The sequence below is a fragment of the Pocillopora damicornis genome, chromosome 13 (genome assembly GCF_964200805.1).
Source record: "Pocillopora damicornis chromosome 13, jaPocDami1.2, whole genome shotgun sequence".
NCBI lineage: Eukaryota > Metazoa > Cnidaria > Anthozoa > Scleractinia > Pocilloporidae > Pocillopora > Pocillopora damicornis.
Window position 1 is genome coordinate 19,394,334 of NC_142682.1, and position 15,082 is coordinate 19,409,415.

The window sequence follows — 15,082 nt, forward strand, 5'->3', positions numbered from 1 at the left end:
TAAAAGAAAAAAGAACAAGCCATTTTATTCAAAATTCTCGTCACAGATATAGAGGAAATTACAAGCAATATATCAAATTAATTACAATAAAACAGACGATATTTAAACATATATCTCAATGACTGAATTTTTATCAGTCGGTCGGATTTAGGAGCAAATGTCCCTGAAAGAAAGACTACTGAGGAGGAAAGGTTCAGACCATTTTCGCTCAAGGTCTATCACTAAGCGAGAAACTAGAGGGACACGACTCCAAAAGATTCGCGAATAATCCAGAAGCTGCTTTTGAGGAGATGTTCATGCGATACAAGACTCAAACCTAAAAAGTTTCTTACGACAAACTGCACGCAAAGGTTAAGTGATTGCTTAGAGGGTTAGAAGAAAAAATTTACAGTTTCCCGTTTTCATCTAAACAGCTCCTGAAAACAAAGGTCACACGGAACTGCGCTGCTTTTAAAGCTACGCTTTTACATAAACTTAAGCCCTAAGTCTGTCTTTGCCTTCACACGAAAACAGTATACTGCCTGCAGTATCAATTCTCAGCGGCGATCTCCTGGATGTAGCTCGGAATCAGTTGACGTAATTCCTCTACGGTACAGTCCTCGGGCATCGGGAGTTTGGTTACGTGAGGAACTAGTATATGTGTTGGCAAAAGGGCCTCTCCTTCATCGGTGAGGTCCGTCTGTGTGAGAATAAAAAGGAAAAGCAAGCTGCTAAAACTGTATTCTTTTTCGACTCCCCTATAGCTAGTGTCTCCACCTTTGTTTCCAGTCACACAACAGCAAGAAAGAGTACTTCTGAAAATGTTTCACACTTTTCTACTTCCCCAAACAGCCGATGATTACAAGGCATTTAAAAAGAATTCCAAAGACCACGAATGCAAAATTTATGCCGCCAAACGATGAACATTCTGAGAACATAGAGTAAAATTTTCACAACGGGCGGAGAATATTCATAACCTCAGCAAACAAATGGGTTGACAGACAAACAAAGGGTTTGCTCACCAGTTCCTTCAAGACAATCTTCAAGAAATTAGCGCACATCTTAGCCATGTCGTATTGACACAACCTGAAATAGCAAACAAGGCATCACAAGAACTATCAGCAAATGCAGTGCGACAAACTAAAAGCTCTGTTAAGTTACCGAGACTCCGTTAAGTTAACAGGACTTTCGAGAAATGGGCACCTGGGCACTGACAACAACACCGTTAACAAGACCACTCATCACAGGCCAGAATAATTACGTATCAAAAGGTTGACCTCTACAACGCCACGTGTTTCTTGAACAAACCATATACACAGTGGTTTTCACTCTGAATAAATGATATTGTACTTACATGTCTTTGGGTATGTCCGATGTTAAACTGTTGATCCTCGAACAAAGAGACGTGACTTCAGCATAGATGCCTTCCCAGTCATACTTAGTTGGCACAAAGTTCTCCTGAAGATGACAACAAATATTTATTTGACATTTGCTCTAATAGCAAATCGCTTAAAATACTGGATTCTTCCAGTTCAGTGGTATTCTAAAGAAAACTTTCCGTGTTCTCATTTTCACCTGTGCAGAATTACTTGTATGTAAAAAACCAATCACTACTAAAATAACCTGCGCACATCAGTTTTTACCTTTGAAATGTCTTGGAACTTCTCCATCAAAGAAAGATAATCCAGAAACACCTAAACAACAAAATCAAGTGTAGGTGTTTAACAGCCTAAATACATGTCTTCAGAGGTCAATTAGCAACCATTCTTGGCAATATTATACACTTTCATCTTTATTCTACTGCCAAGAAGTTTTCTGAAAGTGCGTATTTCACATACAGTGCAAATCTTTGCCATTTAAATGCGAAAGACTCACAATAGTTCAAAGCACTAGTGCCAGTGAAAGACATTATCTTCCAATCAGCCTGTTCTAGGCCCTCTTTCAGTAAAGACAAGCAGCAATCGAGCAACAAATGTCAGTTACAGTTGGATTAATCCTGTCGTCAATCGTACGCCAACTTTTTGGCCCGTTTCCGCTGACTAAGTGGCCGGCACAAGCTGTTCATGAATTAATGATATAATTTACCAATTCGTTACTTTGCTGCAAACAGCTTCGTGTATGACAATACACAAGCCTTTCAAAAACGAGACACAAGCCTTTAAAAGTCCTGTTTAGTGAAACAAACCTAGAAGATTCCTCCGCCGTGATCAAGAAACTTTTCTTCATCGCCTCAACACTCCCCCCCCCCCCCAACACCCCACACCCCTCAAAAAGGAGGGTGAAGGATCAACGCAAGCGACATCCACTATAGTCTTTAAGAGCAAGGAATCAACACTTCAACGCTAAAGAAGGGAAATAAAAAGCTCGGTTCTTGTATTGATAAATAACTGACCTGCCCTCCTGTTGCCCAATCCTTCACGGTCGAGCTGCGATCTCGTGCTTCCAGTTCTTTCAATAAAGTTTTTAAAAAGTCGTATTCCGCTAAACAAACAACAGCAAAAAAGAAGATGAAATAATCTAAATATCAATTGTTGTTTTGAAATGACCAGTTTCACGTAGCACCACAATTCATGGTATCACGTCCGAACGCTTTTCCCCAAAACTTTCTATCGAATATTGTTCATATATTTGTGTCTTACCGTTAATAATTGCGTCACTGACGAGACTGCGCAGAATAACGCTATGCCCCAGACTCCAGTGGCGAGCCTTGACTAGGTGGAAAGCTTCCTCACGAGTTTTTCCTTCATAGCGCGCTCGCAAGGCCTACAGAAAACAAACACAAAAAAAAAAAACCACAACAACAAAAAACAATGTTACTTCCAATGTATAAAACATCACTTTATAGCTTTGGATGTTTAACACAGACTTTCGTCATAGGAAACAAAACGGATCTTTTCCCAGAACAAATCACCATACCTTAGCTTCGTGTATCCATTCCGCAGGGATTTTCAATTTATTCAACATGAAACGTTCTTTCTCTGAGTTAGCATGATCCTCTGACACACAACAGTAACGACACAGAAGGCTCCGAACCACATTCTCTCGCCTGATGACGTTAACGAAACGTGAAAGGATTTCTCAATCATAAAACAGAAAAAAGATATATTTTTGATCGTGCGCAGGAACTAAGCTTAATTTTTGCGAGCGAAGCGAGCTTAAAAAACGCGCGCCAGTTTTTAACATTTAGAAGTCGCTGATTCAAATGGGACTTTTCAGTGGGGAACGAGAACAATAGGAACTCCTCGGTCAAAACGCAATCCTGAAAAAACAAAAAGCCTTCAGCCAAGTAGAATTTAAAATGCGACAAACACACAGAACCCTTCTCCCTTCCTGTTTTAACAGAATCTCAAGATGTTCAAGTAAATCACTGCCATTAAATCGACAGATTTGAACACTTCTTGCCGTGAATATTGAACACACCTGGTTGGTTCCTCAATGTGCAACAAGACAAACGCCGCCCAATGCCACAGACCCAGTCCCTCCAGCTGGGCAGCAAACTCACAGAGTAACATGGCCGCGTGTCGCTCGGAAAGATGCGTGTAGTGGAGCGATAAAAGAACCTGGTACAGATGCCAACTAAAAAGAAACCATTTTCCATTACTTTTTGATGATAGAGTAAGAAATGGGCAAAGGTTTACTACCAACTTTGGGCTCCGGTCAAACGATAACACATTCTCCTCTAACATCATGTTGAAATAGCATGTTTGACAGTTCAGCTGCCTCTCTAAAAAATATTTAACGAAGGAAACAATGATGGTATTGATAATGATGATGATGATAATAATGATACTAACAAAAGTAAAACTATTTACCTCAATCTAAAATCTAGTTGCAGAGCAGTGGATGTTGATGGTGATAGTAGTCTCTCTAGTCTGTGCGATCTTTTGCAGTAGAGCTTTAACAAGTGATAACAGGTATCTCTTGTTATAAACTTGTTTTCATCCTCATCTTCTTCGTCTTCTTCGACATAAGGCGGATGAGGAGTAGCACCATATCTGCCGTGACTCGAACTTCCCTGAGAGCGAGCGAGGAAATGTTAGTGTGAGGCAACATTTCAAATGGTAAAGGGGTAAGGAATTCCAATAACCAAGGAGAAGGTTCAAACATTTTCTTTTTTTTCCACAAGTAATTCACAGCTTTGTTAACAAAAAATTTTGTTTAAAAAAAATATCCACAGCAGATACCAACCTTAAATGAGGACTCGTACGCTTGCAACGCATCAGCTATTGAACACGTTGGTGAACAGAAGTACCTTGCGATGAAACAGGAAAATAAATTGTTACATATTAGTTTTAAAAAGGAGTTTTATAAACAAGCAGTCTCGCTTACCACAGGTGTACCGCCAGTACTCTCTTCCAATCCAGTCCCTCACAGACGTTGACCTCTTGACGCATCAGACTTTGAACTTGACTGGCTGGGTCACGAGATATCTCCCATACCATGACACCAGCAAGCAGAGCGTAGATTTTAATTCTTTCTCTGTTGATAAATACATCCGCCTGGTGAAAGAATGGACAAAATCATGTTAAGATAGATTCCATTGGCGTGTTCTTTCACGCACTTGCTTAAAGCGTCAACATATGGGACAATCAATCTAAGCTTTCCCGATAACCCGAAGTTTTTCTTCTTTCCTTAAGCGAAATTTCAACTAGGTTGCCGAGAGGAGCTCTTCGCAATGTATCATGTTGTGTCCGAGTACCCGGGCTGCATTCTTCACATGAGGAATGTTCCCCGCCTAGACCCCAACTTTTTCTAAGGAATTGAACGGGCTACCTTTCGAAAAGAATCGATATACAAGAAGCAAACTCTCCTTCCTTTAATATTGTTTTGTTGTTGTTGTTGTTGTTGTTTTTTTTTTTTAATTTTCTATCGACTGATTCCCACGCACCTTCATTTCCTGCCAATCCGCCAGTTGTTTGTACAGCAAGTTTCTGGTGAATGTGTTTCCTGTGACTTGTGACAACAACAGTGAAAGTCGATAATCACCATGAAGCTGCGCCTCACGACAGGCCCGGCTGATCTGTTTTCCGGTCAAATAGCTGAAGATGGATTTCAAATGATCACTTTCCTGAAAGGGATAAAGACGATATGAGGGAAGTTTAGACAAAGAAGGGCAGGGCCACTGCTGAAGCCTAGCACGGTAAGAAAGCTTTGCACATTCAGAATACCTGGAAATTCGCGTTATCCACCTCCTGGGAAATTTTCGTTTTGGCAGCCTCAGCTAACCAGTTTGACAGAGCCTGTTTCCTAGCCACACGGTTCTGATATGTTTCTCTGTCTTCTTCAGCCCCAATATCGCCTAAGAATATAACCAAATTGCAAATTACTTGAAGTTGGCCAGACTTTTGAACAAACGTTAGAAAAAAGAACGTGAGGTAATCGCAAATAAAAACTTACTGTCATCATCATCGTCGTCGTCGTCTTCCGTAAGTTTGCCCCAAAGCGCAACAACCAGGTCCCAAACTAAACAAATCTGTTCAGCTCCATCTCTTAGGGGCCCTGGGTCTAAAATTAGCACAATTAATAGCATAAGTAATAGTTGAGCTTTAATGTAGATAGAGAGTTTTGTAATCAAATTTAAATGAACGGCAAACGGCAATAACTGAATTTTGCTGGCCATCTTCGATTCTACTGTGTGAACGATGATGTGAAAATATTTGCATTTATTTCGAATAGAAGAAATAACTAATTTTTCTTTCCTGTTAGATATTTTCAAGGACTAAAAAAAGCTGACCGAAAATAAAGATAAACTCTGCCGCTCGCGTTTGCAATAAACGTTGCTCTAAAGCTATATAATACTGCTACAGTCAGAGGAGCTTGATTTCAGAGTTTTCATGGGATGTAAACACGGGAACATTGATAGCGGTAAACGCTCTATCTCAATTGAAAATATATTCTTCGCAAGTGAGCTGCAATTTAGGCGATTGCAGAAAAATGAGCTCGAAAAAAGTTCAGGCTGCGGCAAAGTTCGACCTCATGCCTCCCCACGCCATACCGCAGGATTCGACCCCAGTCCTCCCTGATACTAGTTACGCCGCAACTATCAACTGAGTTACGAAGCCACACGTTGAGAGTGCGGCAAATTTTAGTGGGATCTTCACTCTAAATAGAGGTTATTTACCTATTAAGCCCTTGCGCCACATTGCAGACTGCGAAACAGATCGTATCTCCGCGTTAATCATGCAAACACCCGCAAATCTTTCAAAGACCCGTTATTCGTTACCTGTAGCTTCCTTGTTCCTTCGGGCGACTTCTGCGTGATGGTGCAAAGCTTTGACACCAGAGGAAGGTTGAAAGAACGGACAGTGCTCTTCACTGGACACCACAGTGTGTTGTAACTGTGCTTCAAGTACAGTTTCATGCTGTTGCCTTACATGCTCCTGTAGTGTAAATCAGTTGTTACTGGGGTATTTCAATCCATCGATAAAGTTAGGTTTTCTGTTAAGTTTGTTGGTTGTTTACGGTTTTAAGCTGATTTCACGATTGACAAACACCTCTCCACTTGAATAAAGGGGATAAGTTTTCTAAAGAAACTGTGGTGCTGCGTTGGTGGGAGAGTATAACAGGGTAATTCTGTATTATCATCTGAGTTGTTAACGTAAATTGGCCACCGTCAAGAGTTTAAAAGCTGACGTTTCGAGCGCTAGCCGTTCGTCAATCGCTCTGACGAAGAACTAACGCTTGAAATGACAGCTTTTAAACCCTTTACGGTGGCCAATTTACCTTTTCAACTCAGTTGATAACACTAAACTACCCTATTATACTCTGCCCTTGAGTCTAATGTCAAATTCTAATAAGTTGTCTCATATCAACCACTGTGACCCACAACAGTCTTTTTTATCACTACCCTCACACGGCACTCGTTCAAACCATTCACTGCCCTTATTTATAATAACACAGTTTTAAAATGCTCCGTCAATGAGCCACCAGTGAAAGAGAATGTAAACGAACACAATTAATGATGTACCTACCAACACAACACCACTTGGGCCACGACTGTCATGTAAAGCTACGTTCAGTTTCTCTATTGTCACTACAAAAGGCGCCGATCCTTCACTGCTGCTGGGTCTAGGCTTCATGGACAAAAAATCTACCGGGGTGGGGGGGGCTGGTTTTCCCTCTTGTTTCCCCAAGGGAGTACCACTATGGACCAAGACAAATCCAGGCCCCCAGCCAACACGAAAGGAGCGGCCCATCATCAACCCTGCATCGGCAATAAGGTTCTCTTTACCGTTGACAAGGGAGTCCTTTTTAGGGACAAGACCGAACTGATTCCGAGCGCCAACGACTTTAATTCCAATGTCCATCGCTGTGCCGATGGCACTTGGAAGCTGAATTGGTGAGGGAGGGGCTACTGGGGTTGCATCGTGCACCAAGGGGTGCCGAAGAGGATAGACCCCTACAGAAAAAAATGAACAGTAACAAATTAAGAATTCTAACCTATTTATATACTGTGAAATACATCGTATATAAAGTAGCAAAAGTTAAGTTAACCTCTGGTGAAAGTGTTAAGCTGTCCGTTTTACTTTGGTTCTGGTTTTGGTTTTACAGCACTCATCCAAAATCATCTTTACCCTTCTGATCGCTCGAAATGTGCTATGGGAAATCAAATTACAGCTCCATTTACATCTGATTCGCAAAATCTTAGTTTTTGAGCGAAATGGAACTTCCTTTTAGCCCTTCTACAACCCAGCAATCAAGATGGAAATTCTCCTTACTGACTACCGCAAAAACTTCTGCGCCTAAGTGAGAGAATGCAATTTGATAACACATTTTAGATTACCTATCTGGGGGCTGCCAAACAGTGACTGGGACATTTGTCGGGACTCATCAACAGAACGCTGTACTTTAGGGGACAACAAAGGACCTAATGGCATGGATGGTGGATACACAGAACTCTTCAAATGGCCAGCTTTTGATAAAGATGAACTGAAAAGAGACTTGTCTACAGTGGGACTATCTTTAGCGAAGGGTGCTGCGAGTTGAGACGGATCGGCAAAGAATGATGCTTTCATGACTTGGATCCTCTGTGCATTCATTCCAAGGGCTGATGCCAACTGATGGCTGGCAGGGGAGCTGTCAACCTCTTCTTCACCATCACTACCATCTCCAATTTGATCTTCGAGCATTTCCTCTGGAAAAAAAGTTTATCCTCAAACAGGTGAAACTGCAATTTCCTAAGAAATTGATTCTGTAAAGGGGCTCAGATTTCCCCTTGGATTTCCACACATTTAAATTTGAATTTGAATTTGAACACGAGCCACCTTAATTTTGTAAGCGTGACAGTTGCGTCTTTGTGACAGTAGCTTGTTCGAGACAGTAGCTTGTTCGTGACAATTTCGTGTTCGTGAAAACTACTCGCTAACATATGCGCGTTAGTGACAGTTGCGTGTTTTTTTGAAAGTTGCGCGTTTGAAACAAATGCATATTCGTGATAGTTTTAAGCAACATACCAGGAAAAGTTTGTTGATCGATGTCCGCCATGACACTATCCTGGTCTAGGGAAGAGAGAGCAGCTTGCTGTTTTTTCTTCTCATAAACTGCTAACTGTTGTTTCTTTTCTTGAAGACGTCTAAAGATTTCCTCTTTTTCCTTTTCAATAGAGACCTCGAGATCCTTACAGAGATAACAAATCATACTAAACCTCTGCACGGTTATGGAAAATAATTAAGTGAAGACTTAAGTCTGCACCCAAGACAGACTTACAAAGCTGTCCAAGGTTAGCTTAGCAACTGCACTATGAAGGGACTAGAAGTGTTGTATACTCTTGTGCCCGCGGCATTACACCTGCCCTTATCCCTGTTTCTTTTCTACATTAGTTTACCGGTATTCATTTATACTCCTGGGCAGACAAAGGCATTGTGAGCGTATTGTGTTGCCCATGTGGTCAACACACTGACTGGGCCAGGTCTAGAACCCCAAACGTTAGATCAAGGGGACGATGCTCTACAAATTATTGCCCTCGTGATTTCCCACAATGAAGATGCAATAACAATACAGTTCTAGAACTCTACCTGTGAGTATGATTTTAATGGAGGCCTCTTCAGTTTCTTTTGGGCTTGTTCATCATCGAAAAATTCGTCGTCCATTCTATATCGCGTGAAATGATCCACCTTTTAAAAGAAAAACAGTTTGGGAAAAATAAAAGTAATAAGAGGTATGTCTGAGCAATTTCCATTGAGATTGCATTGGTTTTGCTTTACTTCGCTCTGTGATTGCTCCATAAAACTCGCGTCGCTCTCTCTACCAATCAGATGCTAAACTAAAACAAGTCGCAACTTGGTCACCTGCGTTTTCCCGCGCTTAAGCGGTTTGCTTGTCTTAACTTTGAGATCTCATTGGCTCTTCGTGAGAATTTCCTTCCTATGATTGGCTGTTGCGATTGCTTCAGTTTTGGTTTTGCGTACTAAATCAAAAAGTGCTATAACCTAGAAATTTTGCTTTGCAAACTCTGCAACTGTGCACTTCTGAAAAAAACCTTACCGTGAACACCCAGTATCCAGTGTGAAGGTTGAAATCAAGAAAAGTTGCTCCAAGTTTTTCGGTAGCAGTTTCCACTCGCTTTTGCCAGCCGAGAAGGTTGAGTCTTTCAGGACTCTGTGGAGATACAACATAAAAAGTATTTTTTAACTGAACAGCAGTCTAGAAAACTTTGAAAAGTGTATTGAAACTCAAGAGCTGGATTTGTTTCTGCACGAGGTAATTTAAAAGCGTACAATTAACCATCAAAATTATAATTTATCTTTTTCTCAGTCCTTATCAACTCACTTTTATTGGCTCACGAGTAGTCTTGTCACTTGGCCAGACATTCTCCAGAGTGATTTCTGCTTTCTTGTTCAGTTCTTCGCCCACAGGAGGTTTATTGAAGTACGTGTCAGGATAAACTTCTACTTCACGGCGCCTGAAGAACACTATTTCGGAAAATCGAAGCAAAACAAATACAAATCGAGACAAGACCTCTCTTTACATCATAACCACATCATCAAAGAAACAAGGGCTGAGACTTCAGAAAAATATCAGATTAAGGAATATCATCTTGTTGTGATCCGCAATCCTTTTAAAAAAGATACATGAAAAAAAAAAATCCCAAACGGCAGCAAGAAGAAGAATTACTTATCAAATCCATTGGAGTTACAAGTTAACAGGTTCAAGGCACTTACTATCAAGATAACAAAAACTGATTGTTAGTAATATTACTACACCAAGCAAACTTGACTTCATATCAACACATACCAATTTCATCCAGGTTGAGTCCGGCGACATTGGTTCTGCCGTAAAATTTGACTTTTCCATAACCTTCGCGGCCAACCACAAAGTCATTCACAAATATATCTCCGTTACTGTCCATCTGCTGGTTAAGTTCTTGCACTGGAGGAACGGTGTAATACTCAAGCCTGATAACAGGATAGAAAATCAAACATACATGTATCAACTGAGTATCCAAGGTAATCCGGGATTACATCGGTTTCGCTTTACTTCGCTCTGTGATTGGTCCAGAGAACTTGCGTCACTTTCTCTACCAATAAGACGCAAAACTAAAGCCAATCACAACTTAGTCGCCCTGCGTTTTCCCGCGCTTACGGCAGTTTGGTTGTTGTCGTTTTCCCGCGCTTACGGCAGTTTGGTTGTTCTCGTTGGTCCTTGAAGGTATTTCCCTTTCTTCTAAATGGCCTTTATGATTACTTTAGATTTTGCTTGACGACATTCAATCTGAAAGCGCTCTAAAGATCTGCACCCTACATTGAAATCTAAATGAGAAGACCCCTTCTCCAATAAACATTTCATTCCGTGTTTTGCCTTTCATTTGGCTCAAGCATTTCCAACATTGCTGACTGTATATTCTATGCAGTCTTACCACTTTTTCCATCAACACTATTGGGTGCATAAATTTAAGCAACTCTTCAAAAATAATTTTCAATATGTGTATTCTAAGCAATCTTTGCACTAACTTGTGTAAACACTTTTGAGTGCCAGTATTCTAACAACTCTTCACAAACGCTTTTCTGTGTCTGTGTTTAAAGCAGTCTTCGTAGTAAATTGCATGAATATTATGAGCTGTCTCCATTCAAAAATACAGAGCAGGCCAACAAACCAACATGTCTTTCCACTAAATTTCATAAACACTATTGAACCTGGGGCTACTCGAGATTGAGACAAATCAAAAGGCAGAGCACAGCACCTGTGCATAATAACAAATACTGACAAAGGATCTCACCTTTTCAAGACAACACCAACATTGTCTCTTGATGTAGTGTCTGACGAACTGTCCTCACCAATCACAGAACCTTTGACACTTCCGTCTTCTTCGTCTCTTCTTGGTAGGCGGCGTACATTCAATTCTGAGATGGTGGTATCAACAGAATCTGGCACACGAGAGAACCGCACTCCCATTGGACTGACACCAGCGCTGGTACTCACCCTGTCGTCAGAAGACCTCTCTCCACTCTGCAGCCCAGCAGGGGTCGCAGACAACCTCATAGGTGACATATCTTGTGACGGGGGTGGAGAGGGAGGTAAGGGTGATCTGGTTGCTGGCAAACTGTCGTCTCTCTCCAAAGTGCTGAGTTTGACCCTGGTAGTGTCAACCACAGATAGGGGTGAATCCTGAAGAAGGATATAAGATAGTTTTAGAACACAGTTGAATGTAAAAAACCAATAAGAAGGCTGTTGAAGCTATAACACCATACGTTGTCATTGTGAAAAGTCTTGGCAACAGATAAGTCCGTGTGTGCTACATCTTAACCACGTAGGTGCCAGCCATTACATCCTACAATCAGTCAAGGCACAAATTCAAACTCCTGTAGTTTCAATTTGTGCAACTCGTTACAGTTCTTTCCCAATATTTCTAGATCACGCAAAATTAACTGTCACTTCCAAACGTCATAACAGCTTATCCTGCCAAATAAGCTACAGTAGTCTCTAGGTGTGATAGATGTGTGAACGCGTAGGCTCAGATCTTTCCTGTAAAAAGAGGTTCACTTTTATTCTCTTCTCAAAGCGAACATTTCTGCATGGCCATCTTCCTTTCAGCATAATGCAATAGTTGGTACATCACTGCAGTAATTCCCTAGTATTGCACTACGCATCCTTAATGCACTTAGTTTTTATGCATTAGTATCATGCACAATAACAAAATGGTGGTCTTCATTACGACCCTTTGTTGTTCTTGGTCTATATCAACGATCTTCCCGAGTGCCTGGAACATTGTGAGGTAACACTCTACGCTGATGACACCGTGATCTACTTCAGCAGCTCGTGCGTTACCGAGATCGAAATTTTATCAACAGGGACCTATCTAAGCTTTCTTCGTGGTTTAGTACAAATCGTCTGACTTTGAATGTTTCTAAATCTAAATTCATTTTAATTGGTAGTCCAAAGAAACTTAGCACCTGTAATGACGTCAATGTAGTTATTGATGACTCGCCGCTCGAATGCACTGATACTTTTAAATACCTCGGCGTAACCATAAACAAGACGATGACTTAGGGTGACCATGTTGAAGCCATATCAACTAAAATCAATCAAAGACTTGGCTTGCTGAAACGAATAAGTTATTTACTGCCACTTGAAACGCGGATTACTCTGTACAACAGCCTAGTGCGCCCGCTGTTCGATTATGGCGATACTATCTGGGGTGATAAGAGCAATGCTACTCTTATGAATGAATTGCAGCTACTGCAAAACAAGGCTGCCAAGATTATTCTCGGTTTACCTAGTTTTTACTCTTCTACAGAGGCATTAGAAGAACTTTGTTGGCCTTTTTAAACTTAGGTTATTTCACCGCTGTGTCTTCGTTTATAAATATGTAAATGGAATTATAGATTTTAAGTTTGATACAAGCTAATCAGTGACATCAATTCTTATAATACTCGTGGCAAATCCAATTTTTACTTACCGCGAGTTAGGCGCAATTATGGAAAACAGCGCCTTTTATATCAAGGACTGGGAGAATGGAACAGTCTTGACAAGTCAATACGTGACATGAGGTCACTTTTAATTTTTAAGCAAGCCTTGAAGACCGCAATTTTTTAACTCATTTTATAATGTAATTTTATTGAACATTTTAATATTGTATTTTTAACTATTTTTAACCTTTCAAATTTAACATTTTTCTTTTTTTTTTTTGGCAGGGCCTCACTGAATAACACCTTTGGTGATGTGAGCTCCCTGGATAAATAACATTATTAATATTATTATTATTATTATATTATTACCTGAAGCTCACAAGTAATGTGAATGACAGTTTTCGGGTAAACAAGCACAGTTATACCCCTTGTTTTTAAATCGTTACTTTGGTAAGAGCTGTGTATTTATCAACAAGAAATGAGTCCAGCAAAAGTCTATCAATGAAAAGTTTTGAGGCAATTCAATGATCTATGACAGAGGAGTCATACCAAGTCTAACAGCCCATGCTGGAAGTAAGTCTTTTCGGAGTCATTAACATAAATATCAATTTAAAAAAAATAGGATGGATACAGACTCAGCCTAGTCTCAAAGGCAATTCAAACAACAAAAACCTTGTTACATGCATTTTACAAGTTGGGTTTGCACAAGAATACTTGAATGACTGAAATAAGAATGAATCAAACATATACTTCAATGCCATACCAAGTAAACGAGTGCAATGATCTCCCCCTTTTAAGCAAATCATTTTATCCTTAGCAGCAGGGTACAAAGTTTTGTTGGAATTCCAAGAGAATATCTGGCCACCTGGACAATAATCTTTTATTAAATAAGCTAACCCTTTAACTCCCAAAATCTGATTGTTAATTCTCCCCTCCAACTTTTACACAATTCCTTGTAAATAAGTAAGGAGAATTTGGTGTTAGATCAGGATGACAACTTCTACCTGATACATTTGGGTATTCTCATTTGCTATTTGCTGAATAATGTCTGGACATTATAGGGAGAAGTTTCATATTAATCACTTTGGGGAGTTTAAGGTTAAAATTAATTACAAGAAATTAGTTGCATCTGACTTCAATATTTCATATGTTCTATTTTGTTTTAATAAACATAACCTGCAAAATGGAAAAAAAGAGTAAAACTTGTTTTAATTACTATCACCTGAATTCAAATTGCAAACAAAACACACTACATGCATATTTCAAATACACCTATATTTAGGAGACTCAAAGATTGTGTGATGCTTATCGCTCTCCACTTACTTCTTTGCTTGACTTGGTTTTTAAAACAAGCTTTTTGATGTTCTTTCTGGGTACAAACGTGTCAGGACTAAGACCAGAGTCCTCCTCCAGACCCTCAAACAGTTTGGACTACAAGTGAAACAAAAAACATTTACAACAAAAAACAAAACTAAAAAATGTTAAATCAGAAAAACCAGGCAAAACAATTCAAACCAAGTGATCATACACCATATAACTGACCTTGTTCATAGTATGATTGTTTATTGGCTTGGGTTTTATTCTTGCCGCTGGTCGAGGGGAAACCTGAAAGAGAACAAATTATTTTATATTTCCATTTTTCTATATAATTAGAAATCTTCATTTGTGTCTTTATCTCAGTGAATGGTTCTGCCTTCCTCCAATAATAACAAAAAGTGTTACTTGTGGAATAGGGTCCACAGCTGTCTGTTGTAAATCTGTATGATTACATGCATGAATTATGCACACATTCAACTTGACTTGAAGTACATTCAGAGTCTGCACTGTGGTTTGTTGGACAAAACAGAAATGCGATCCAATGTCTTTTTAGTCAATACAGCTTTTTTTAGAGAAAATAATGCCACAATTGTATAATACAATATTTCTTAATTTTTTTTAAGTCGTGAGACATCATTGAAATAGTTGCTCAGGAACACAGTCCAACTGCAGATAACATGTAATTGTAACTGCCACTTTTAGTCTGACATTTTATTATATCTGAAAGTTCTACGCAGCTTGGTATGTTATATCCTCTGGAACAAATAGTAATTTAATACTGTACCTTGTAGTGTGAAGGTGTAGTAACCACCTTTTGCAATGAGGATGTAGTAACAGTGGAGGCCCTTTCTGGTTTGGATTTCTCCTAAATGAATGTAAAATGTATTATCATAATAACAAAGAACAGCAGAGCTAGGGGGGAGGGGTGGAGGAATTGTTGC

General features: G+C 39.8%; 1 protein-coding gene across 1 annotated transcript in view; it reads right to left on the minus strand.

Annotated features, from left to right (window-relative positions):
• Positions 1 to 15,082, minus strand: part of LOC113681915 (nuclear pore complex protein Nup98-Nup96) — a 26,146-nt gene continuing 11,064 nt past the window's right edge. Inside the window, exons 16-41 of the mRNA XM_089191531.1 lie at positions 14,926 to 15,006; positions 14,367 to 14,429; positions 14,148 to 14,255; positions 11,195 to 11,583; positions 10,213 to 10,373; positions 9,748 to 9,890; positions 9,463 to 9,576; positions 8,994 to 9,092; positions 8,433 to 8,595; positions 7,763 to 8,113; positions 6,951 to 7,378; positions 6,203 to 6,359; positions 5,377 to 5,484; positions 5,148 to 5,278; positions 4,868 to 5,047; positions 4,309 to 4,478; positions 4,168 to 4,231; positions 3,792 to 3,994; positions 3,400 to 3,555; positions 2,896 to 3,025; positions 2,619 to 2,742; positions 2,372 to 2,460; positions 1,623 to 1,673; positions 1,334 to 1,437; positions 1,002 to 1,065; positions 1 to 679 (exon numbers count right to left, since the gene is read on the minus strand). Of these exons, the coding sequence (XP_089047657.1) occupies positions 530 to 679; positions 1,002 to 1,065; positions 1,334 to 1,437; positions 1,623 to 1,673; positions 2,372 to 2,460; positions 2,619 to 2,742; positions 2,896 to 3,025; positions 3,400 to 3,555; positions 3,792 to 3,994; positions 4,168 to 4,231; positions 4,309 to 4,478; positions 4,868 to 5,047; positions 5,148 to 5,278; positions 5,377 to 5,484; positions 6,203 to 6,359; positions 6,951 to 7,378; positions 7,763 to 8,113; positions 8,433 to 8,595; positions 8,994 to 9,092; positions 9,463 to 9,576; positions 9,748 to 9,890; positions 10,213 to 10,373; positions 11,195 to 11,583; positions 14,148 to 14,255; positions 14,367 to 14,429; positions 14,926 to 15,006 (3,981 nt within the window). The 3' untranslated portion in view covers positions 1 to 529. The remainder of the gene's footprint in view (positions 680 to 1,001; positions 1,066 to 1,333; positions 1,438 to 1,622; positions 1,674 to 2,371; positions 2,461 to 2,618; positions 2,743 to 2,895; positions 3,026 to 3,399; positions 3,556 to 3,791; positions 3,995 to 4,167; positions 4,232 to 4,308; positions 4,479 to 4,867; positions 5,048 to 5,147; positions 5,279 to 5,376; positions 5,485 to 6,202; positions 6,360 to 6,950; positions 7,379 to 7,762; positions 8,114 to 8,432; positions 8,596 to 8,993; positions 9,093 to 9,462; positions 9,577 to 9,747; positions 9,891 to 10,212; positions 10,374 to 11,194; positions 11,584 to 14,147; positions 14,256 to 14,366; positions 14,430 to 14,925; positions 15,007 to 15,082) is intronic.